General features: G+C 40.4%; 1 protein-coding gene across 11 annotated transcripts in view; it reads right to left on the bottom strand.

Moving 5' to 3' along the window:
- MBNL2 (muscleblind like splicing regulator 2) overlaps positions 1-16,810 on the bottom strand; it is a 60,761-nt gene extending 43,951 nt beyond the window's left edge. For 9 of the 11 annotated variants that reach the window (XM_014064566.2, XM_014064563.2, XM_014064567.2 and 6 more), the window contains exons 1-2: positions 16,680-16,810; positions 939-1,651 (exon numbers count right to left, since the gene is read on the bottom strand). In XM_014064566.2, coding sequence (XP_013920041.1) covers positions 939-1,112 — 174 coding nt within the window. In that variant the 5' untranslated portion in view covers positions 1,113-1,651; positions 16,680-16,810. The other 2 variants (XM_014064564.2, XM_014064565.2) reach the window with 2 other exon arrangements.
- Positions 16,811-25,219: the final 8,409 nt, after the last annotated feature.

Genomic DNA, 25,219 nt, shown 5'->3' with positions numbered 1-25,219 from the left:
AGTAGTTCTGCTTTCTCCCTGTTGCTTGTTATCTTCTTGCCACTTTCTCCCAGCAATTGTTTCCTTGATTTTTTCTTGTTTTTAACATGTTGGAAGAAGCTTTTTTTGTTATTTTTTTACTTTTGTTGCAAGCCTTTGTTCATTGTGAGCCTTACCTTTCCTCACTTCATCTTTACAGGCTTGGGCTATTTGCTGAGATTCTGCCTTTGTTATGTGCCCCTCTTTCCATTTTTTATACTTGCCCTTTTTGTCTTCCAATTTGTCAAAGAGTTCTTTATGCAGCGATGCTGGTTTCTTTTGAGAGCTGTTATTTTTCTTCTTCATTGGTATTGCGCTAGACTAGGCTTTTATAATCTCACGTTTCAAAATTTCCCAAGCTTCTTGAGTTGTTTTCCCCTTGAGTATTCTCATCCATGGAATCCTTCCCAAGCTCTACGTTTATTGAAATTAGCTCTCTTAAAGTCCAACACTCTAGTTTGACTTTGTTCTACTGATTGTCCTTGCATAATGTTGCAATCCAATATTGCATGATCACTTGCCCTCAGGGATACTGTAGCTTCACACCTTCTATCATTTCATCTCTGTTAGTGAGAATTAAGTCCAATATAGCTAATCCCCTTGTTCCCTTCTCTACTCTTTGGGAAACAAAGATGTCTGCTAGGATTTCTAGGAACTTGTTGGATCTTCCACTTGGAAGAAATCTTCCAATTTAGATTTGGAAACTACACTGAGCCTGGCTGTGTTGGAGATGAGATGGGATAGCAACAAGGAATTCCTAGTCCAGGAAGCTATGAAACACCTTGGAAAAAAATAAAAGCAAACCAGCTCCATACCATTGTTGAGAAAACTGACTGGATGTAACCCATTCAGGGACCAGAACCAGATCTCAATACATGGATAGGTTTACAATACATCCTTCTAATGCATGCATATCTTACCTTTAGGGAATCAAAGCAGGCAATCACTCTTCCGCTTTCAACTTGGCAGCTTTTGGATGGATGTGCAAATTTACATTCCTCATCAGAACGTGAACAAGTCCCTCTCTGAAACTGCCTGCACACTTCTAGTGTCAGCCATTTTGTGTCTCTCACTGGAGCAACAATTGAAGCCATGATGTAAAGCTGCTTTCGATTTTCTGAGTTGTTAATGAACTAGCCTCTGTTTTAAAAACTCCAGAAAGCCAAGAAGTTCCTTTCAATAAAACCAGGCGTAGCTCAGGAAAATCCAATGCATACAAAGATGATGTACAAAGCAGCTATTATCAGTGAACATTGTAGTTATCATCCAATATATGCCATTTGTACACTTTTGTCTGCAAAAAAATCATGCTCAGTAGCATTTCTGGTAAAAGTTCATGCTACTGGGGAAAAAACTTCGTTTTCATACAATGGCATTCTTTTATACATTTTAGGCTGTAGTATCCTCTTTGTTGGTGTTAATTAGGTAGGAAAAGCTACAGATTCAGCAGTCTTCTTGTTTAGTTCAATATTTTTTTTCTCACGTTTTGTAAACGCTGGAATCAGATATACAAGAAGCAGCTGCTATAGTTGATTTATAAGGTTAAAGCCAATATCTAGCCGTGAGAGATATCATGAGAACAAAAAAGTTGTCGCTGTACAATGACTACATAAGGCACTTATAGTGCAGAAACCTGAGAAAACAAAACAAAAAAAGTTATTCAAATAAGATATGAATATCAGTTTTTCTAGAAAATATTCTAGAAATGTAATTACAATATAACTATATATAACTACACTTGCAATCAGCCACATATTTTAAAAGCCCAGGAAATAAAAAGACAAGATGCCCAATACAATAATCCAGTAAAGTAATAAAATACCGGTAAATGAAACATGATCTATTCTCCATGTAAGCCTAAAACTAGATGAAAATAACCCAATAAAATTGGTCAAAAATATTATACTTGTTCATTTATTTAGTGAGGAAAAAGATCTAAAAACCTTGAGTATCCCCAATTACCATAAGAAATTCCTTTGTCCTTCTTCGAGGCTGTGCTTTCCATTCAGAGAATTGAATAATTCTCCTTTTTAATTCAATAATTTGCACTACCAATATAGAGATGCTCAGTCGAAGTCACTGGTAGTTAAAATGTTACATGATTTTAAAAAATTGTTGTTGGCAACCACAAAATCTGTTGACAACCAATCACATATTTTGGATGAGTCTCAGGCAGTATGGTTTTTTTCCTCAGGGATAATAGGAGTTGGTCCAAACTTGTGGATTACAACTTGTTGGTGAATGTTAGAGCCATTTCTGTGGTAACATTTCTATTGTACTTTGGAAAACTAGCAGGGATGGGAAAATTCTTGAGTTTCTCTAAGATATATCCTGTAATGAAGAAGTCAGTTGAGAGGCCAAGATCTCACTTCACAGCTCTGACAAGTAGCAAGAGCAGGGGTGAAATTCGACCGGTTCTATCTGGTTCAGGTAAACCGGTAGCAGCGGCGCCAGGAAGCTCTGCCCACCCACCCAAACATCGTCACATCCCGTTTTTGATACTCTGTGCATCCGCGGAATGTCCTGCGCATGCAACGGAAGTGGACAACTAGGTGGACAACTAGCATGTGCTCACATTTGTGAACCGGTAGCAAAGGTAAATTGATTTCACCCCTGAGCAAGAGGATTTTTCCTCAATTCCAAATGACAATGATGTCATTACAGACTGAGAAATATTCCTTCTAACAAAAATCATGAAGATTCAAGGAAAGAGATGTACTTGTATCTTATTATACCTTTTTTCTTCCATTCAATCATGTCTTGATTATCAGAAACTGAATAAATCCTTGCAGTTTTCTTCACAAGGTTTTCAGAAGTGGTTTGCCATTGCCTCTTTCCTAAAGTTAAGAGAAAGTGACTGGCCCAAGGTCACCCGCTGGCTTTGTGCTTAAGGCCGTACTAGACCTCACGTTCTTAGAAATCTATGATCTATAAAGACCTTCAAGATTTGGCACCTGGATACCTACAGATGACCTCCTCCAATTGGATTCAAACCAGCCTCTTTGACCATGTAAAGAGGACGCCGTGTATTGATATACACCTCCACGAAGCTAGAGGGCACCACTTCCCCAAAGCAGCACAAAACCTCAAAAAGGGCTCCCCACTGGAAATTATTAAAAACCGAGCTTTTTCCAAGAGCCCTTCATTTGCACTGTTTGTGGTTTTCTCTTCTACTTCAGTTTTGTTTTTATGATTTGAATTGTATGCTGTTTTAATTCTGAGGTCATTTTATTATGAAACTGTAAACACCATAAGTTGTAAGATTGTATTGGGATAAAAATCAAGTATCTTTTTAAATCTCCAGCAGAGGAAGATATTGTGGCAATCTGATTCTGCATGTGACCAAGAGTCATGCCTCACTTGTGGGCATAGTAGTGGTGGGTTCTGGATCCCGGTGCAACTGGTATGGGCAATGGGGCTGGGTATCCACCACATGAAGGCACGCAGCGTGCACATGCATACTTACCACCTGCAATGCTCCGTGACGCCTCCACGATGCTCCAGTTGCTTGGTGGAGCATTGTACAGGCATCGTACGCTCCATGCGCGTAAGCCCCGAAAACCTGTTAAGGACCGCAGTCGGGCAGATGGGCCTTCCGGAGCACCGTACCGGAACAGTACCTGGTGCTCCCGGCAGGCACCGGTATGCCCGTACCAAGGCGTACCGGTCGTAACCCACCACTGGGGCATAGATAGCTGATGTATACAATGAAAGGAACCCTACCAGAATTCTTGAGTCTTGCTTTACCATAATATTGAATAATCATAGGCACTTAATCAATTCGCTTTCTTCTACTCTCCTTATACTTGTTTAGATTTTGAGGATGAGTTCAGGCGAGATGCTGGAAGTTAATATTGAAACACAACTTGGAAGAAAGAGCAAGAAATGGGCCAAGATGCAAAAATACAAAGCAAGAAATGGGCCAAGATGCAAAGATTACTCCCATATGCCGCATGAAGAAGTCGATAAAGAGTTAGCGAAAGGACAGGCAGGTATATGGAGCAGAGGGTATTTTTTTCATTAAAAATTGAGAAAAGAGATGTATTCAAAACATATCTTGGTCTTTTCAGGATGAATTTGCCTATTGCGTCTGTTTTCTTTGGCACCCTTTTTCCATGCAACTCTGGTGAAAGATTGGTGAAGCATTTAATGAGTCTGCAATGGATGATAAGAATTTAACATCTCTTCAGTTTGTATCTTCCAGAAAGATCTTGAAAGACTGTTTTCTTCTTCCTCTTTGATTCCTTTTAGATTAGATTAGGACATTGAATTTTGTAATCACCTATCAAGCCTAAACATTCAACTCTAATCTCTTATCCAGCTAAGTAAAAGAACAATAAAGAGAAAAAGTTGTCTGCTTTGGGAGTCCCACAGACACAATTTACTGGAGAAAAGAAAGGGATGTTGCTTGAATATTGTAGCATTGCCATATCTGAGGAAATGAAATGGGTGATTGAAAAAAAAATGTGTAAAATATCTAGGGGTCAATCTGGCTGAAGTGTCATTTTAAAGGATCAGAGGCAGATTTGGTAGAAACATTCATAAACAAAACCAGAGTCTCTTAGGAACTAATCTGGTAGAGGTATCCCCAGGAGTACCTTGGGGCCAGATTTAGCAGAGAATTCCCTGGAGGGTGGGGATGAAGATTAGCTGAAGGTACTAATGCAGGGAACTTGACAAGCGTCACAGGACAGAGTTATGAAGAGGACTCATTAATTAGCAGTCCATGGCATTGGATAGACTGACAAAGTCCCAAAACAAAGTCATGTGAATGGAAGGCATGAGTCTGATTCTCCCAAAACCATATTGGACACAATATATTAGGTGTCTGGAACTTATTGTTGGGCATGAAAGCTACATTCACTTTTTTTAAAGGCTAACTTCCAAGATAGATGAAAGATACAAGTTTGGCCTGTAAAATAGAAATGAGGATGCATTAAGTAGTAAGAAAACAGTCTTGTTACCTTGCCTTAAGTATGGAAACAAAGAACAGAAAATGTATTTAAAAGTTTTTATAAAACACTTAAACTGCATCAGCCAAAAATGAAAATTATGATAACAGAATAATAGAATTGGAGGGGATTTTGGAGGTCTTCTAGTCCAACCCCCTGCCCAAGCAGAAGACCTTATACTATCCCACATGAATAGTTGTTCAATCTCTTCTTAAAAACCTCCAATGGTGGAGCATCCACAACCTCTGAAGGCAAACCTAATTCATTGTTCTCAATGTCAGAAAAATTGTCCTTAGTTCTAGGTTGGTCATGAAATCTAATCTACATTCAAGTATCACATTACTAAATGGAATTTAATAAAAAAAATAAAAAACAGATGTAAGAACTTCACATTGAAGGTATATATAAGTATACACAGAAATTATTGTCTAACATGTAAGTAAAAGACCAACCCACAGGGATGATTCCATAAATTATCTTAGATTCAACCAGTTGCAATGAATATTTAAAATATACAATAACTTCTCTTTTTAGAAATCAATGTAGCACAAAGTCTTAATTTAGATGTGGTTATATTATTAATTCAGTGCAATACAGGACAGGATATATATTCATTTCCCAACAACAGATATATTCCTTGTTAGCAAAAATGAACTATTCAAGGTTGCCAGGAAATCATTCTTAGATCTATAAGTAAATAGTACATATTTTTTAATTATCTAGAGATGTCCAACATATTTTGGATGTTAAACATATTTAAGTTACAACACTTTAAAACCCAATGTTATCTTGATTTAAAAAAATGTTTTGACTATTTGGGAAGTCTTTGGAGTTAAGAGTCAGCTATGTCAGTAATTCATTTAAATATCAAACGTGGTTCTTTGAGTTTGAAACATATCCAGAATGATTGAGATAACCCATTTTGAACTTATCACAGGGAGGACTTGATTAGCCAATCCAATCCTGGGGCTGTTCAAAGTTAAAACAATCCTCCTCCAATTCATTGATGAATGGACTATGTGGTATTTACACAAAAATCTAATTCTGCTCATGACTTAATAAAGTTATGCAAATGCAACCTACAAGTAGCCTTAGGCTGCATTTATATTAATATCAGGCAAAAGGGATTACATTATTTGCAATCTATTTTTCCCAAACTGTTATACTGTATGTTAGACCGTAGACCTGATTCCTGATTCTTCAGATTTGCGTCTACCACATTTTACAAAGAATTAAAAAAAAAAAATCATTGCTTTATGGTCAGATGCACTCTGGGAAGGATTAGTAATCAGGATTTGGAAGTTATCACTAAGTCCTGGATTTATCCAGCAGCTCTATTTCTATCAACAGTTCTATTATAGGAAATAAAAGACAGAGCAGATAATAATATTCATAAATTATCAGTTAATATAAATTCTCACTTAAATCTGCCATAACTCTGGATTGATTAAAGATGAACCTGTACGAACTGATATTTTTTCCTTAAAACCATCTGAAATCTATGAAAATCATGGTGAAATTACAGCCCAAAGAAACACGAACAATTCTTAAATTTATGCCTTCTGTTTTACTGTATTGGTGTTCCTATTAGCATATAGCTACTATTATAAATCAGCATTGATCCTTTACATCTTTAAGCTATATTGAATCTTAAGAACAAATATTCAAAACATGCATTATGGATTCACCTGTGTTAACATTTTCTTTATATGCAACTTTATATACAGATTGTCAATGTTTTCTAGAGGAAAAAAATCAAACAAATTGACCCAAGTTTTAAGTTAGAAAAACAAGACACTGTTTAAGATTCATGTAGAAATGTCATACCTAAAAAAAAATTAGAAATATTTCTGTGAATGCTATTAGAGAAAATAAACAGTTTATTTTCTAAGAGCTCTACAGATTGCTTTGACATGAATTGATTTAACTCTCACATACAGATTCTCTGATCTTAGAAGAAATCTCTTTTCTCTAAATCCTTGCTCCAAGTAACACAGATGATCTGCAGTGTAGTGCAGCAAACTCTCTAACATTCAGTGATGTATTTTTTAATCAACCTCCTACCTACCTTTTGTAGCTGTGTCTAATCGGCACTCCCATGAAGCAAGCAAAACCCTCTAATGTAGAAGTAGCCATATCTTTTCAATTGCATCATCCTGATGATGCGCAAGTTTCCGTGGAATAATTATCATGTTTATTTTCTCCCTCCACTAGCTAAAAGCTTTATGCCTTATCTGGGGATTTCCTTTTAGATGATGATGAAGCAAAGACGGCCTGGAGGCTGCTGGGGAAAGACTGCAGCCTTTCCTTCCAGCAAAATTCCTCCCAAAATACAGTCCGTAGCCAATTAGGTGAAAGCTTGGCCGCTTCTGCTGGTCTTAGCAACTCACTGGAAGGCAGTGACTGACAAGGCAGCAGAACTTACTAACGTGCAAAAGCAGAGCATCTGTACCAATAGAACAGAAATATCCCTTCCCCTTGAATATGGTGTTTTGAAGAAGGTAAATGATACCAGTAATGAACAGAAATGCAAGGGGGGGGGGGAACCCAAGTGCTAAAGCACTGATTTATCAGGTTTGACAGTTACACAGCAGAAAATACATACATGTAAAAGAAAATAATTAGATTTTAAAATTGGAGTAGCCCTTTTATTTACATTTCAACTATCTTTTTGTCGATAAGCATTTCTTATCAACTCAATGTCTACTCTGCAGTAAATGATTATGAAGAAAGGATACTCTGATCCTCTACTGAGATTTGTTCATGCATATTAATCCAATTAATCCATGTATCATAACTTTAACTTTTAGAGAAATACTTGAGATAGATCATGTGACTTTGGAATGCCAGATAATTAACTTCCACTTCATTTTGGTATGTACATTAAAACATGTTTTTCTTTATTATTATTTTTTACTATGCAACATGTTAAAAAGGATTCTGATAATATTTAAAATTAGATTTGGCCCTAGGAATATTAAAAAGCTCAGAGAGCTACAAAATGCCTGTCTCATATTAATGCTCAGCATAACATTAATTTCCAGCAATTAAAAAAAAAACATACCTAATGATTATTCTTTGTAAATGTTTTTTGTAGTATATGTTTAACTAATGTTTAACCTCTATGTGCCTATTTAGCGCTTATTGTATTTTTACTGTCCCCATTTCAAAATATCAGGAACTTGAGCGGTTTCACCCTAATGGGATTGACGCATCCCACTCACTCCAGCGGAAGAAGCCTATTTCAGATCCCATCTGCCAAATGATCTCTGCTTTTCTACTGGAGTCCCTGCCCTCTAGAATATTCTCCCATTGGAGATGAGGTCTTATTCCACCTCCTGGTCTTCCAGAAGAACATTAATCAATTTAATTAGAATACATCTGGAAGGGACCTGGGAGGTCTTCTAGTCCAACCCTCTGCTTAAGCAGGTGACCCTATAACAGTGATGGCAAACCTTTTTCTTACGGCTTGCCAAAATTGCACATGCATGCCCACTCAATCCTCCCCGCCCACCTGCGCATTTGAGCGCGACTCCCCCCTGCGCATGTGTGTGCGACCCCTCCCCAGCCTCCAGAAGCTTTCCTGAAGCCGGGGGGAGGGCGAAAACGGCTTTCCCTGGCCCTCCGGAAGGGCAAAAAATCAGCTAGCCAGCGCAGCCAGGCCCTCCATAGGCCACCTATGGCACACATGCTATAGGTTTGCCATCACGGCCCTATAGTTTCTCCTTAATTCCAGGTTGCTTCACTCCTTGATTAGTTTCCATCCATTGTTTCTTGTCTGGCCTTCTGGAGCTTTGGAAGATAAGTTGATGCCCTTTTCTTTGTGGCAATCTGATACTGGGAAACTGCTATCGTGTCACCCCTAGTATTTCTTTTCTCTAGACTAGCCAAACCCAAATCCTCCAACTATTCATGTGTTTTAGTCTACAAGCCCTTAATCATCTTAGTTGCTCTTCTCTCCACTTTTTCCAAAGTCTCAACCAGTGGTGGGTTGCTGCTGGTTTGGGCAAACCGATAGTTGCGACCTGCGGGTGGCCCACCCACCCGCAATCCTGTCCTATATTGCTGTGTTTTTGAGTTTATGCTTTTGGTAGATTGGGTTGTAGTTTCTTTTTCCATAAAGACTGATGCAAAGAATGAGTTAAGCAGCTGTTTTCTCTCTACTGCCTGTTACTTTCTTCCCATCTTCTCTCCTTAGTGGACTGACTGTTTCCTTGACTTTACGCTTGTTATTTATATGTGTAAAGAAACTTTTTTATTGTCTTTGATTTTTCTTAAAAGTCTTAGTTCCTTCTGAGCCTTTGCTTTTCTGACTTCATCTTTGCAGATTCGGGCTATCTGCTGATATTCTGCCTTAGTTAAATGTCCCTCTTTCCATTTTTTGTCCTTGCCTTTTTGTCTTTCAGTTTATCAGAGATATATTTGTGCCACCAAGATGTTTTTTTCTTGGATTTCTTGTTTTTGTTTTGGAATTGGAATTGGAAAGTTTATTTATAGGCCGCCCTTTTCCCTGGGGGGACTCAGGGCGGCTTACAATTCATGGGGAAGGGAATACAAACAATGACACAAGAGCAATACATAATTAAAATAGAGCACAACATTCATCATTCGGGTGGGGACGGATTACAATCTTAACCCCAGGCCTGACGGGATAGCCAGATTTTAAGGGCTGTGCGGAAGGTCTGGAGGGTGGTGAGGGTACGAATCTCCACGGGGAGATCGTTCCAAAGGGTCGGAGCTACTACCGAGAAGGCTCTCCTCCGTGTAGTTGCCAGTTGACACTGACTGGCAGATGGAATTTGGAGGAGGCCTAATCTATGTGATCTAATTGGTCGCGAGGAGGTGATTGGCAGGAGGCGGTCTCTCAAGTACCCAGATCCACTACCATGAAGGGCTTTATGGGTGGTAAGTAGCACCTTGAAGCGCACCCGGAGATCAACAGGTAGCCAGCGCAGCTCGCGGAGGATAGGTGTTATGTGGGTGAACCGAGGTGCACCCACAATCGCTCGCGCGGCCGCATTCTGGACTAGCTGAAGTCGCCGGATGCTCTTCAAGGGCAGCCCCATGTAGAGCACGTTGCAGTGTTCCAGCCTAGAGGTCACAAGGGCCCGAGTGACTGTTGTGAGAGCCTCCCGGTTCAGGAAGGGTCGCAACTGCTGCACCAGGCGAACCTGGGCAAATGCCCCCCTGGTCACAGCCGACAGGTGGTGATCAAAGGTCAGCTGTGGGTCAGTGGTTTTTTTCAGTGGTTCAGGTAGTCTTGACTTACAACAGTTGATTTAGTGACTGTTCAAAGTTACAACAGCACTAGAAAAGGGATTTTTGACCATAATTCACACTTACAACCATTGCAACATCCCCATGGTCATGTATGAAAATTCAGATGCTTGGCAACTGACTCATATTTATGATGGTTGCAGTGCCTTAGAGTCGTGTGATCAGCTACTGCCACTTTCTGACAAAGTCAATGGGGAAATCAGATTCACTTAACAACCATTTTACTAACTGAACAGCTGCAGTGATTCACTTCATAACTGTGGCAAGAACAATCATAAAATGGGGGAAAAGTCACTTAAATGGTTCACTTAGCAACATAGATTTTGAGCTCAATTGTGGTTGTAAGTCGAGGACCAACTTGTGTTGGATTGGGCTTTTATGATCATATTTTTCTGAGTTTCTCAAGCTTCTTGAGTTGTTTTCCCCTTTAAGATTTGTATCCATGCAATCTTTCCTAGGGCTTTCTCTGAGTTTGTTAAAATCAGCTCCTTTAAAGTTTAAGGCACTGGTTGGATTATGTTCTATTGCTTGTGTTTGCACTATATTGAATTCCAATAAGACATGGTCACCCTCGCCCAAAATTCCGGCAACTTCAACTTCTCTATTAACTCCAGTATAGCTTTTCCTAGTTTCCTCCTCTACCTTTTGGATGACAAAGTTGTCAGCTAAGTTGGTTAGGTATCTGTTTGATCTTCCACTTGCTGCATAGTTTGTCTTGCAGTTAATATCAGGATAGTTAAAGTCTCCCATTACTATTATGGTATGCTTTTTACATACATTTGTTAATTGCTTAGCAAAAAGTTTATCAATTTCTTCTGCTTGGTTGGGTGCCCTATAGTATACAACTACGGCAATGTTATTCTTTTTCCTTTAACATTGATTGATATGCATTCTATAACGCTTTCATCCTTGGTTTTATGCATATCTGTAGGTTATGCATCTCTTTGCTGGAAAACCATCTATCTAATCTAAGTGTGGATAGATTATAAAACTAATTAACAGCCCAGTAGAAGGCAATGGTAAACTATTTCCATATTGTTGCTAAGATATGAAATCACTAAGCACTGAGCTCAACTCAAAAAAACACTTTGCTCTTTTAACATAATGGACATTTTTGGAATGGAACATAATAAGAAACTACACAAGATCTTACAAAACAAGATGAAGAAGTCAGAAAAAAAAATCTGAAAATGGCATAAACTGTACTAAAATATCCAAAATATTCACTATATTCCCATCCATAAACTAAAATTCCTGTCCAAGGTATTTATTCACAATATTTATGCTATGAAAATCTCTTGGATGAAATTCACAATCTGGTAGCTGCTTTTGTCATTACCCCTAATTAATATTAGTAATGTTAGCTACCAATAGAAATTGAAGGAGAATATGATGAAAATGATTGGAGGCTGAATTTTGGAGGTGAAGAAGTAAAATCTGGTTTTGTTAAAAGAAATGGGAAAACAGATCCACTTATATCCAAATCATACCAATGAGTGAAAACTAAAATAAACTAATAAAAATGTTCTCTCTCCATGGTGCAAGACTATTACATTAATTACAGATTGAATAACTGCATCTGGCTGAAGTTCCATTATACTTAAACTATTTAAGTGTGTCTACAAAGTCTTCAATTAATCTTGCTAAGTTCAATGGAGCCACCTCTCCCATATGTTTTTCAATAATCTTACTACTATCAAATACAGAGCATTAAATTCCTATTCTATATTCAAAACAATTTGATATTAATTAAAATCTGAATGCTTTATTCCAGGATAGTTAGATCTTAGAACTGTGGAAGAAACACCTAGATATGAACAGATACTCATCATCTTCTTAATCAGTCCTGTACAATTTGACAGTGGGGGAGATAAGATTCACTGCCATCACTGCAACTGAGGTCCAGTGAGCAAGTTTTAGTAAAAGATAAGTCACTGTACCACAGAAGACAAATATTCAGTCTTTTTTCAATTTCTTAGGATTGACTTTGAAATATAAATAACATATAAGTATCAAGGCTCTTGGTATGCCCAAAGAAGGAGATTCCAATAAATTATACTTATATGTATGGTATTAGAGCTACCAGAATGGAAATCCTTGTACTACAGTTCAGAAAGCAAATTTTAATTCCAATGAGAGGATATTAATATACAATAATACAATAGACAATACAAAGAAACAGTTAAATATGCAAGCTGAAGTGAGATGAACGGAAACCAATCTGATTTATTTTCAAGGAATATCATTAGAACGTGAATTGAAAAATATCAACAAGAGGTGCTATCCCTAACCTTGTGAGTCTTTATCATTCTGCATCGCTCAGTTATACAAGCTCAGAGGAACAGAACAAAACATTAAAATCAGTAAAGGATTTTGTAGGGTGATGGCTACCTTCTTTTTCAAGTAACAGTGTATCTATATAGAGAATACAATGTCTTTGCAGAGATAAGTTTTAATGAAAGATTTGGCAGGAAAAACTATGTTTCGATTTGCATGACACTGTAAATCTGATTAAAACTTATTAATGAACTAGCAACTAGCAATTCCAGTGGTTAATAAAAAAGACAAACTATGTTTTGCTTTGCATTTTTCTGTAGCTAGTTCTAGGACATGGGTGTCAAACTTAAGGCCCGGGGGCCAGATCCAGCCTGTGGGGTGGTTAGATCTGGCCCGTGGGGCCACTCTGTAAACAGTGAAGGACGAGCCTGCAGTGCCTCTGCCAGCAAAAATGGAGCTCGGGCAGCCCTCCCCGGGAAAAGGATTGCAGGAGGTCGTTGCAGCTGAAAATGGAGCTCAGGAGCCTGTTTTAGCTGGAAGAATGTTCGGGCCACCACAGGGGCCCCTGACACGAGTGACATCGAGGTGGCCATGCCCACCCTGGCCCCACGAGGTCAAACGCAACCCTGATGCAGTCCTCAAATGAAATCAAGTTTGATATTTTTCTAGCGGGAACAAAACTGAATCCCTACTTGGAGAGTACACTAACTTAACCACAAAGTTTGTAGTTTTCTTATGGTCTCAGATTGCAGAGAGAATTAGTTTGTACCCCCCTACTACTTATTTATTGATAAACCTTAATACAATTTCTGTGTCATTGCAGACTGACTTTATGCAAGCAACAAGATTCAGCTTGGATAAAACCATATCTGGTTTATAAGAGAGAAAATGTGATCTAATGGAAAAAGCCATATTCTGACAGCATTTCACTGCAAACATTTCAACACATTTCACAGTGTATTTTAGATGCCATGCTCCATTTTCCAATTCCTCTTGCAATGCTTGTGAGAATGTGCATCTATCTCCAATTGCTACATGGGAAACTTTGCTATGGAATTCAGAAATAAGACTAAAATTAATTACCAATAAAGAAGAACGACACGGCCAACTTGCCATGGCCAGCTCACTGCGACACAAGACTTACACTAATATCAAAGAAATGGTGGAATAGAATCATTTAAAAAAGAATGCAAAAGGAAGGACAAAATGAAATGTGAATGACAAAAATTAAAATAATTTTGTAATAATTTTAAATATTTAAATGGAATTGTTGAATTGGCCTGTAGCGAATTGTCCTTTGGTCAGCTGGTCTTGAAGAACTGTCCCATGGTGAGTTGGCCATGGTGAGTTGGCCACGGTGAGTTCTCCCATTCCGGTCCTTGGTACTCCCTAAAGACCTTCCAATACTCAGACTAAGTAACATCATCAGTTCGAGTAATGGCTAATGAAATGACTATAAAAAAACCTCCAAGCTCAGAGAGTACCATGGATTCCCCCCGCAAAAAAAATAATGTGATTGTAAGAGATAATTTTAAACAATGGAGCAATTCTTTAATGAAAAATGTCACTGCTTTCAATAAGGTTACTCTTTTATGTATTGGATCACTGACTTCTTTGCATTTTCACAGACATATTTTTTCTGCAATAGGCTGCTACAGCATATGATAAATACTTGACATTATTAGGATTTTATGAATTTCAAATACCTGGAGAAAAAAAACTCTACTTCCTCTATTCAGCTTCATGGGTAAAACATTTTTGTATATCAGTGGTCCCATGTTTTCTTTCAAATCATTTCAAGGACACATATTTCCAAAATATGTAGGCTTGCATTAAAAAATCTACTTGGTTGCAAAAAAAACATCCCACAGACAAACTCTCTTCATCGCAGGAATAAATTATGTTTAAAAGCAAACTTTAGTTCTCTTACTAAAGTTGCCAAATGCTAAATTAACAAAATAATGAAACAGTGCTGAACCACAAATAATTATTTCTTTCTACATGTTCTGAGTAGTTAATAGCTGTAGTAGAACTATCCACAACAGAACAAGTCACAGTTCTAAATCACCCCACAGTATTCTGGGCAGTATACAAATCCACTAAAAGTATATATTTAAAAGAAGTGAGCATAAAACCTTTTCATGTTTAAAATTGCAAGTACTATTCAACAAATGAAGGGATGTGGAAATGGCAAACATCAAACATTTCCATATGGAAGAGCTGGAATACTGACCACAATTCCTTTTTTTTTTACTTAATGAATATTGATAAAGTTACAGGAGGGCCTTGCACAGCGTGGACCAGATTGGAGAGAAAGGCTCTGCCTCTATGGGTTTTAGCCAAGAATTGCAGTTAAAAATTCCTATAACTGTGATGACGAACCTATGGCACGCATGCCCAAAGTGGCACACAACACCATGTTGCCTGGCACGCATGGCCTTGCCTGTTTGCCTACTGGGTTTCTGTCATACATGCATATACAACAATCAGCTATCGTTCACATATGCGGCAGTACCGAAAACCGGTGAGCACATGCACGCTGGCAAACTGTTGGGTACGCATGCATGCCAGAATCCAGAAGTTCAGCTTTTCTGGAAGGCGATCCCGCCGAAAACCAGCCTGTGCATGCACACCAGCCCGTTGATCATTGGGTGCGTACCCAATGATCAACTGGCTAGAACCCAGTTTTTCTGGAGCGTGGCCCTGAGCACACACGCAACAGTTCTGTGCAACCTTTTCGACACTCGGTGCCAAAAAAGATTTTCCATCACTGTCCTATAAATACACGTAGTCCTCAACGTATGACCACAATTGAGCCCAAAATTTCTGTTGCTAAGTGAGACATTTGTTGTGACTTTTGACCCATTTTACCACCTTTCCTGTTGTTCAGTGAATCACTGCAGTTGTTCAGTTAGTAACACGGTTGTTAAGTAAATCTGGTTTCGCCATAAGTATGAACCAGTGGCCAAGCATCTGAATTTTGATCACATGATCATGGAGATGCGTCAAAGGTTGTAACTGTGAGAAACAGTCATAAGTCACATTTTTCAGTGCCGCTTGAATTGTCACTAAATGAACTTATTATAATTTGAGGACTACCCATAGCTGAGATCAGTGTGGAATTTTAAGGTGCACATAGTCCTCGACTTGCAGCAGTTCACTTAGTGACCCTTCAAAGTTACAATGGCACTGGAAAAAGGGATTTAGGACCATTTCCTACACTGACTACCATTGCAGCATCCCTACGGCCACATGATCGAAATTCAGACACTTGGCAACCGACTCATATTTATGACCGGTTGTGTTGTCCTAGGGAGTCACGTGATCCCCTTTTGCGACCTCCTGAAATGCAAAGTCAATGGGGAAGCCAGATTCACTTAACAACCGGGTTACTAACTTACCAAGTGCAGTGATTCACTTCACCACTGTAGTAAACAAAGTCGTAAAACGGGGCAAACCCCCCCCCACTTAACCAATGTGGTTAACTTCACTTAACAGTGGGCTCACTTGTGGTCGTACGTCGAGGACTACCTATACTTATTTCTAGTCTGGTTATGCATCTTCCGATAATATCTTTCTCTGTTTGCTTTGCTATGCAATTTTACAGGGGAAAAAGAGAGAGCGGACCGTAAACACTAATCGCAATGGGGGAAAGGGCCGTACGCTCGATTCTACCGCCTCCCCAGAGAGCCTTCCAAAAACCGGACGGCCCAAATCGTCAGGCTTTCAGGCGGCCAGGGGTCGTCGAACACGGAACCAGCGGCGGCAGCGGCACCTTGGCGCGAACTATCCTGACGGGCTCGCTCCTGAAGCAAGCCTCGACACGAGCGCCAAAGATGAAAGCAGGCTCGACGCCTGGCAACGCCGCTCGCCCTCGCCGCCTCGATTACGCACGGAACCCGCAGCGCCGGCCTAGCAATACACAAACACACACGCGCGCACACAGCATGTTCTTCCCGCCCGGCAAAGGCACTCACAACACCAGCGCTGGATGCCTCTTCCCCGCCACCCACCCCAAAAAGCCCGCGTCCTCTCCGCAAACCGCCACTCTTACCTGGTCCCATACACTCGAAGCCCCGACCGCCTGTCCCTCGCCAACATCCAGAACAGCCAACGGGCACCTCGCCCTCAGACCTGCCCGCGTTCCCCCCTCACCTGCGAAAGAGACCGAGCGGCCACAGCGCTTGGGAAGCGAGTTCGGCGCGGAGCGCAATAACTCGTCCGCGCTCTCTCGGGAGTGGCGGAGACAGCAGCTCGTGACTGGTCCTGAACCAGGGCCTCTCTCTCTCTCTGGAAGGGCTGAGCTGAGGAAACCGTGCCGCCGCCTCCCTCCTGCTCCTGCTCCTCCTCTTCACGAAACCGCAGCCTCCATGATGAGGCCGCCCACGAGACGCGCTGCGGCGTGAACCGGGGACGGCTGCCCGCCTGGCACCGCTAGGGAGAGGTCGCGTTCTGCGCTTCGTCCCTGGCGCGTGAGTTCCCCCCCTCCCCGCTCTCCGCGCGGTCTTCGCCCCGCGGGCGTCCAAAGTGGTTTAGTGAGACTTGTGAACGCCAGAAGGATTGTAGCAATCGCGACGGGAAGGGGGAGAATGAACGACGAAGCTTCGTGTTGGCGAAAATCACGGCCCGCCGCCTTTGGGATTTTCGGGCAGAGCATAACCCTGCGTGAGTGCGGCTTGCCTATTGAGCCCAACGAAGGATATTCGGATCCTCCTCCGAATGAACACACAGCTTTCCTCGTAGAGTACAGAATGGAAGCAGGCTGACCAAAAGAGGGAATGTAAAAAGCCAAATCTAATATGAAAGTGGTGGTTGAAAATCAGACTTCTCAAAAGCATCCCTGCATTGTCCACTTTTCATAACCTTCAATGTCAATGGTCCCGTAGATGGAAGATATTAATTAAGGAGAATATTTGTAGTTCAAGGGTTAACAAGAGGAGTCCTTGGAGCTCTCTGAGCTTGCTTGTTTTCTTGCAAAGATTTCATTACCCAAACTAGATAATATCCTCAGTGCTGGCTAACACTGATGATGTTACCTAATTTGGGTAATGAAACGTCTGCAAGAAAGCAAGCTCAGAGAGCACCAAGGACTCCTCAAATGGAAGATAAATAGCAAATTGCTAATTACTCCATATATGCTTGAAAATGCATATGCTTGAAAATGAAGGTCAAGGATGCATCTTGCAAAGACATAAAAAATGCAAAACTTTTGACCCTTCTTATCTTTTTAGTGTGAAGGTGTGCATTTCACATTTTTATTAACTGGAAATGAAAAGCAAGTCAAATCAATCACCAAGCATTTTGCAGAGATATATAGGTGAAGGTAAAGGTTCCACTCGCACATATGTGCTAGTCGTTCCCAACTCTAGGGGGCAGTGTTAATCTTTGTTTCAAAGCCGAAAAGCCAGCACTGATCAAATACATCTCTGTGGTCATGTGGCTGGCATGACTAAATGCTGAAGGCACACGGAACACTGTTACCTTCCCACCAAAGGTGGTTCCTATTTTCTACTTGCATTTTTACATGCTTTCGAATTGGCAGAAGCTGGGACAAGTAACAGGAGCTCACTCTGTTATGTGGCACTAGGGATTCAAACTGCCAAACTGTGGACCTTTCTAATCGACAACTTAAATTCTTAGCCACTGAGCCACTGCATCCCTGCAGAGATATATACTGAATAATAAATATCAATATTATTACAATGCAATGCATAATTCTTATTTTGCTCCTTCTCTGCCCGCTCCTATTTTAGTTGCTTTTTAAGACAACGAAAAGATATTTTCCTTGAAACAACAGTAATCAGTTTCCCCATATCAAGGGAGAAATAAAATTCAATTTAGAGGTATTCAGAGCCACCCCTTCAGCAGATGGTGCTTCCCAACCTTTGTTGCTTTGAATGACAAACAGAAATCGGTGAATTAAGTCCAGCTGTTTATTCTTGCTCTGCCAGTCCTACAATGGTTGCAGTAGGCCATCAATTGAGAGAAAAACAAATCCTATAAGGCAGAGGAAAGCAGCTGATCCTGAGCTCAAGGAAAGGATGCACAAATTTATTATTGTAATTCACCATTTTTACAACCGAACATTTGCTGGTTACACTTTGAACTGCAAAATCCCCTGGGTTTCCCCCCCCCATCTCCATAATAAGCAATTGATTAATTCATTGATGAATTCCTTTGTAACATTGGACAAAATTATTCTGGACACTGACTGTGGTGGAATGGAGAAGGTTTCTTAGTAACCAGATTTCTGCAAATCCATATCTCTCTTCAGTTGCCACATCAAATACAAAAATGGGTATGACTATATCTCAGAATTTGGGAAGGGGGAATTTCCGGAGGGGGGGGGAACTTGATATACTTAATAGTTTAAACACAACACCACCTTCCTTATGACAAAATCTTAAATCCATTATTCTTAATTTTATCACATTTTATAAATCTCTGAAAGCACTGCATATGGTATTATATAGAACATAGAATCATATGTCTGGAAGGGACCTCGGGGTTCTTCTAGCCCCTCCCCCCAATCAAGGCAGGAGACTTTACATCATCATGGTGAAATGGTTTGTCCAGTCTATTTTTGAAAACTTCCAGTGATGAAGCATTCACCATGCTGGGAGGTAAGCTATTCCATTGGTTAATTGTTCTCACTATCAGAAAATTTATCCCGAATTCTAGGTTGAATCTGCAAAAGCTTCTACCAACGGTGGGTTGCTCCCGGTTCGGCCGAAACAGTAGTGGAATTCGGACCTGAGTTGCAGAACCAGCAGTGACCCAGGTGTGCCATGCCCCCGAACTGGTTCCCTCGCTGCTGCTGGGCCACCAACATTTTGGATTTTAGTGACTGCGTGTGCGCAATTCACTATAAATTGTTCTGCGCATGCGCAAAGGACATTTACATTGAATAGTGCATGCACGCGGATTGCGAACCAGTAGTAAAACTGGCAGCCACCCACCCCTGGCTTCTACCCTATACTTCTTGTTCTGCTCTCTGATGCTTGTGCTCCGTTCTTGTCTGTGACAGCCCCCCCCCCCAAGTACTGGAAGTGAGTTATTATGTCCCTTCTAATCCTTCTCTTCTAACTCCCTCAACTATTCATCATCTAATTTAGCCTCCAGCCCCTTTATCATCTTTGTTCTCATTTCTGCACATCTTTGTTCTCATTTCTAGGATGTCAGCATCTTTTTTGCATTATGGTGACCAGAAATGTGTGCAATATTCCAAGTGTGCCTTCACTAATGCAATATAAAGAGGTATTATCACTTTTTGTGATCTTGATGCCATGTTTCTGTTGATGCAGCCCAAGGGCATTTTTGACAGCTACAACACATTGTTGCCTAATAACTTGAAGTGATGGTCTACTAGATTTTTTCACATTTATTAGTGTTGAGCCAGGTACCACCTAATTGGTATCTATGCATTTGGTTTTTCCTGCCTCAACGCAGGGCCATATTTTTCTTATCACTGAACTACATCTTGTTGGATAGGATCTGATGCTTAAGTCTATCAAGATCCTTCTGAATATTGCATCTATCTTCTAAAGGCTTAGCAATTCCCCACTCCCCCGCAGCTTGATGTCATTGGTAAATTTGAATTCCCCTTCTATCCTCTCATACAGATCATTTATGAAGATGTTAAAGAGAAGTCGACCCAAGACAGAACCTTGAGGTACCCCACTGTATGCTTTTCTCCCTATAGCCAGAGGTGGGTTGCTCCCAGTTTGGCGTGACCCAGACTGGCCATGCCCCGAAACTGGTTCCCCAGTCTCTTCTGCCATTGCCGGTATGTTTCTATGCATGCGAAGAACAATTTGCAGTCAAATGTGCATGTGCAAGCAAAGCGTGCATGGAGCGAACTGGTACCAACTGGTACAGGAATCCACCCCCGTCTATAGCTGTAGTTCCCTTAAGGACTACATGCTGAGCGAGGTTGGTTAGCCACTTGCGAATCCATCTGGTGGTGGTATTGTCTATTCCACATTGTTCTATCTAATCAAGAAGTAGGTTATGGTCTACTTTGTCAAATACCTTACTGAAGTCCAGGTATACTATATCCACAACATTTCGGTGGTCCACTAATTCTGTCACTTTATCAAAGAAGGGTATAAAATGTGTGTGGCATGATCTGTTTTTAACAAACTCATGCTGGCTTCTAGTAATCACTTTGTTCATTTGAAGTAGTCACAAATCCTCCACTTGATTATCTTTTCCAGAATTTTTGCTAGTATTGATGCCAAGTTGATTGGCTTATAATTTCCTGGAGGTATTTCTCCCTTTTTGTAGATTGATAGATACAGATAGATAATAATGGATTAATAATCCTATATAGCATTATGGGTGTTCTTGGTAAATCAATGGTTGCCTTTTATAAACTGAATACTGTCATGGTAAACTATATATTTTTAGATGGCACATTGGTGGAATTGGTGGATTAACTAAAAATGAATCTGAGTTTTCAATAGTTACATTGCTGAATTCTACTTTGAAGGCTTATCTCAGTTCAGAATGCTTCTTGCAACCAGGGCTAAATTTGAAAAGCTGGAGTTTTACATAGGACATCAATGGGAATTTGCACACTACTACATACTGTATAAAGTAAACCGCTGAATGTTGTCCTATCCAGGGAGCTTATTGGTTTATCTAAATAGAGGCTTCAAAACTTTCTGTTCAGGTTGCCAATTTCTCTCTCGATAATTCTAGTATTTCCTATCACTTAGCACTCATTCATTCTCTTGACTAATAGTTACTTACAGCTTTGAGAAAACCTATTAATCCTAGAGTTGGATATTCTCCAAAAGAATGTGATAACAGCAGAAGTGTAGGGTGATATAAAGCCACCAAGAGCCTCTCAAAACTGACACAGATTTACTGACGGTGTTCTAGCCCATGGTGAAGCTGGGTTGAGGACTTCTTTCCACTCCACTGCTTTGTTAGGAATGTAATAATATTGTCTGTTTTAAATTCTTTGTTTTTCTATGTTCTTTTAAACACGAAATAGTGCTTTTAAGTTTGTCAAAATCTTAGCCACTTCAAGCACATTGTGTTTCTTCTAGCAGAATCTCTCCCAGATACTAAATAATTCACATCCCTTTTATTGGCTAGCTTGTTCCTCCTATTCAGGAGATTTTAGAGCTTCTAAGTGCTCAAATAGTGGGCATGGAGATATTCGTTGGAACAGAATGTTCTCAAGTTTTTCCTCCTTCATTCAACAAAGAGAAGAAGAAAAAGAAGACATGAGACAAATGCTTGCTAAAAATATCACCAGATCAGCTACTATGGTATTCTTAATACTTATACAATTCAAGTATTTTATTTCTGCTACTGTTCAAGCAATGGCACAATTTAATTTCTATTTCCTATATTATAAATAATTTCTTCACACTATATAACAATAATTCAGTTATTATTTTTATTACAATATGTTTTCTGTTATATAAATAATAAAAAGAATCAAAGTAAACTGACTATCAGTAATTTATTCAAACTGAATTAAAAATGATATTAACTTGTTAGATTGAAGATTTAGAAAAGAAATATACAAATCCTTTTTTAAAAATCCTGTTCAATTTTGCTTGATTCTCGGACACTGTTTGGAGAGTCCCTGCAGTTCTCAGAATATATAACACTTAATCTTGTAATTCTCCATCATTATACAGTAACTTGATAACAAGCAGCAGTTGTGTGTTTGACCTAGGGATCCAATATGTCATGAATTGCATTCACTGTCCCATAGCAGAAGGCCCAACTGAAATGTTGCAAAGGTTTGTATGCTCAATAAATATATATATAGGATTCCAGCCTTTGATTTTAAAAGCCCTATCGTTTTTAAATCAAAGGATTTTTGTAATGATGGTGCTACTTTTCCCATTCATTTTTCTCTGTTATTCATCGATCGTTATAAAAAGTCCTAAACATTGAGAAAAATGAAACTGTGGTAATGAGAGGCACATCCTGGAAAACTTTCATCTTCTTACCTGTACATCAGGGGTGTCAAACTCGTGGCCCACAAACCGGATGTGTCACATGCTGGCCACGCCCACACCTGGTTTAATGAAGGAGGGGAAAAGTCGTGATATGTCACTTGACGACACACGTTTGACACCCCTGCTCTAGATGCTACAGTAGTTCCTTAATATGTTATGGCAGATACCAAGGCATATAGGATCAAGGTGACTGACTCCTTTGAGATGAAGTGGAAATAACCTTTAGAATTTATTTTAACAGTAACAGAGTTGGAAGGGATATTGGAGGGATATCTAGCCCAACCCCCTGCTCACGCAGGAGACCTATACTAGGTCTATCCCAGGGGTGGGTTTCAACCGGTTCGCGGCGGTCCCCAGTAACTTCCGGGAACGGCGAAGGGCCCACCTGCCCGCCCGCGCTCCTTACCGGTCTTTGAAGGCTTCTGCGCTTCCACGCAGGCGCATGGTACATACAGCGCCTGCGTGATTCTCCACGAGCAGCTGGATGGCACATATAGCGCCTGCGCAAGTCTCCGCGAGCTAAGACGCATGTGTGAACTGCGCGCGTGCACGAGGACGAACCAAACCGGTTGGAACAGGATTAGCAACCCACACCTGGTCTATCCCTATACTAGGGATTCGAACTGCTGACCTTTCTGATCAACAAGCTCAGTGTCTTAGCCACTAAGCCAGAATGTTTTTCATCTTTGTTTGTCAAAACCTTGAATATAAGTAATACAATCCAGTTGTTTAAAAGTAAAGCACGAAAATCAATGTAATTTAAATAAATTTGTTTTAAGTTGAAACAAATTAATGAAAACTAACCAGCTTCAATTTTACTGCTGGCTAGATGATAAGTAAGTGTGATGGCTCAGCGGTTGAAGACCTGAAAGCTGACAGCATGGATTCGAGACTCCAGCGCTGTGTGATGGGGTGAGCTCCCTTACTCGCCCCATCTCCTAGCCCACCTAGCAATTTGAAAACATGCAAGTGTGAGTAGCTAAATAGGTACCGCTTTGGTGGGAAGGTGACAGCATTCTATGCACCTCTGAGTATAGTTATGCTGGTCACGTGACCACGGAAATGTCTTCAGACAACACTGGCTCCTTTGGCTAAGAAATGGAGATGAGTACCAGTCCCCCGAGTTGGACAGGGAAACCTTTACCTTTATCCTAGATGATGGTATGTGCAGAATACGGTGATTCTGCCAATTTCCTAGTTTAGCATGGCGTGTGAACATAGCCACTGAATTGCCATGCAATCTGAAGCTTCTATAATTTAGGCTGAAAATTAAGCTTCTTTGGCCTCAAGCATAATGTCTGTTCTTGCAGGATCTTTCATCATCCACTGGATTTTTCCCTGCATGTTGACCATTTTCTCATCAGAAATTGTTTCATCAAGAAGTTCATTTAAAAGTTCAAATATAAAAATGGGGTGTGTGTGGCTTGGTCATTTAAAAGGCTTATTTTATATTTTATTTTATTTTGTCTGTCTCCCAGTTTAGTAACTTGCTTTCTTAGTGACATCCAAGAATTGGTGAAGTGATATAAAAAGACTTTCCTCATGACTATTCCTTTGGCCCAATAATGATTAGATGATTTTTGGGGAAAACATTTAAGTCACTAGTGGGGAAACTATTCTTGTAGGTGACTGCAAAAACAGCAATACAGAATTAATTTAAAAGGTATTGTCTATAATCTTCCATGGATTTAATTTTTATTATTGACACTTTGTATTTTTATACGACTGAGACAGGGCATCAGCAGTATTGCTATCTTCACCAGGGGCAGTGAGTAAAGATGACCTCTCCTGGCAGTTTCATACAAATGTTAACCAGGAACGGAGAAAACCCCAGGCATCCCATAATATAAGGACCGAAGCTATGGCTGTCACTCCGGATCATACAACTAAGTGACTCTTAAAAGTCCTTTGAGGTAGGTGTTACCCTCGCCCGATGAATCCTTGGGGTTCACTCAGGCCAGGATGTAGTGAAAGAGCGGGTTAGCAACTTACTTTTAGCTATACAATTTGGGATGAACACCAGTGATGGGTTTCCATTTTTTTTTACAACCAGTTTGCTCTTGTGCGTGATGCTTTTGCACATGCGCAGAAGCATCCGGGCAGAGCCTCCCGCCACTGCTATTACTGGTTCGCTTGATCCGGGCCGAACCGGGAGCAGCCCACCTCTGACATTCAACACCCTTTGAATGGTGTGGTAGTAGGAATGTATTACCAGGGAAAAAATTGCAGACTACAGGAACCAAGAGCACTACTCAGGTGACCCTGAGGACATAGAAGTGCTTCAGTGACCCTCTAAAAGGATGCAAATTACTAGCTGTCTGCAAGGAATATAAATCCTCCCATTCCCCACTATCCTGCCAGAGCTGAAGAAGCTTCTTAGATAAGAAGCGAAACGTCCTCAAAGGGAAAAAATACAAGAAAGTCCAGTTGCCTCCTAGAAAACAAAAAAAGCTACGTCGGGACAATTTACTGAGAAAAAGAAAGATGCTTGCAAAGGAAGGAGAGGAAGAAAAGGAAACAGCAAGACATTCAGCCTCTGCAAGCGATTCCAAAATCGCGAGCAAATCTCCCGCCCTAAAGCGCGCGCGCGCTCACCTCCCGAAGCGTAAGTCCTGCGTAGGACTGTCCTCCGCCTCCCCCTCGCCCCCCCCGCCTCTGCTCCTCAGGCCCCTCCCCTCCGCGCGCTACCTCCCGTCTCTGGCGAACTCC

This window comes from Thamnophis sirtalis, unplaced genomic scaffold (assembly GCF_051295495.1).
Source record: "Thamnophis sirtalis isolate CommonGarterSnake01/CBP01778 unplaced genomic scaffold, rThaSir2_p1.2 scaffold_12, whole genome shotgun sequence".
In the NCBI taxonomy this organism is placed as follows: domain Eukaryota; kingdom Metazoa; phylum Chordata; class Lepidosauria; order Squamata; family Natricidae; genus Thamnophis; species Thamnophis sirtalis.
This window is presented reverse-complemented; position numbering and strand designations above follow the sequence as displayed.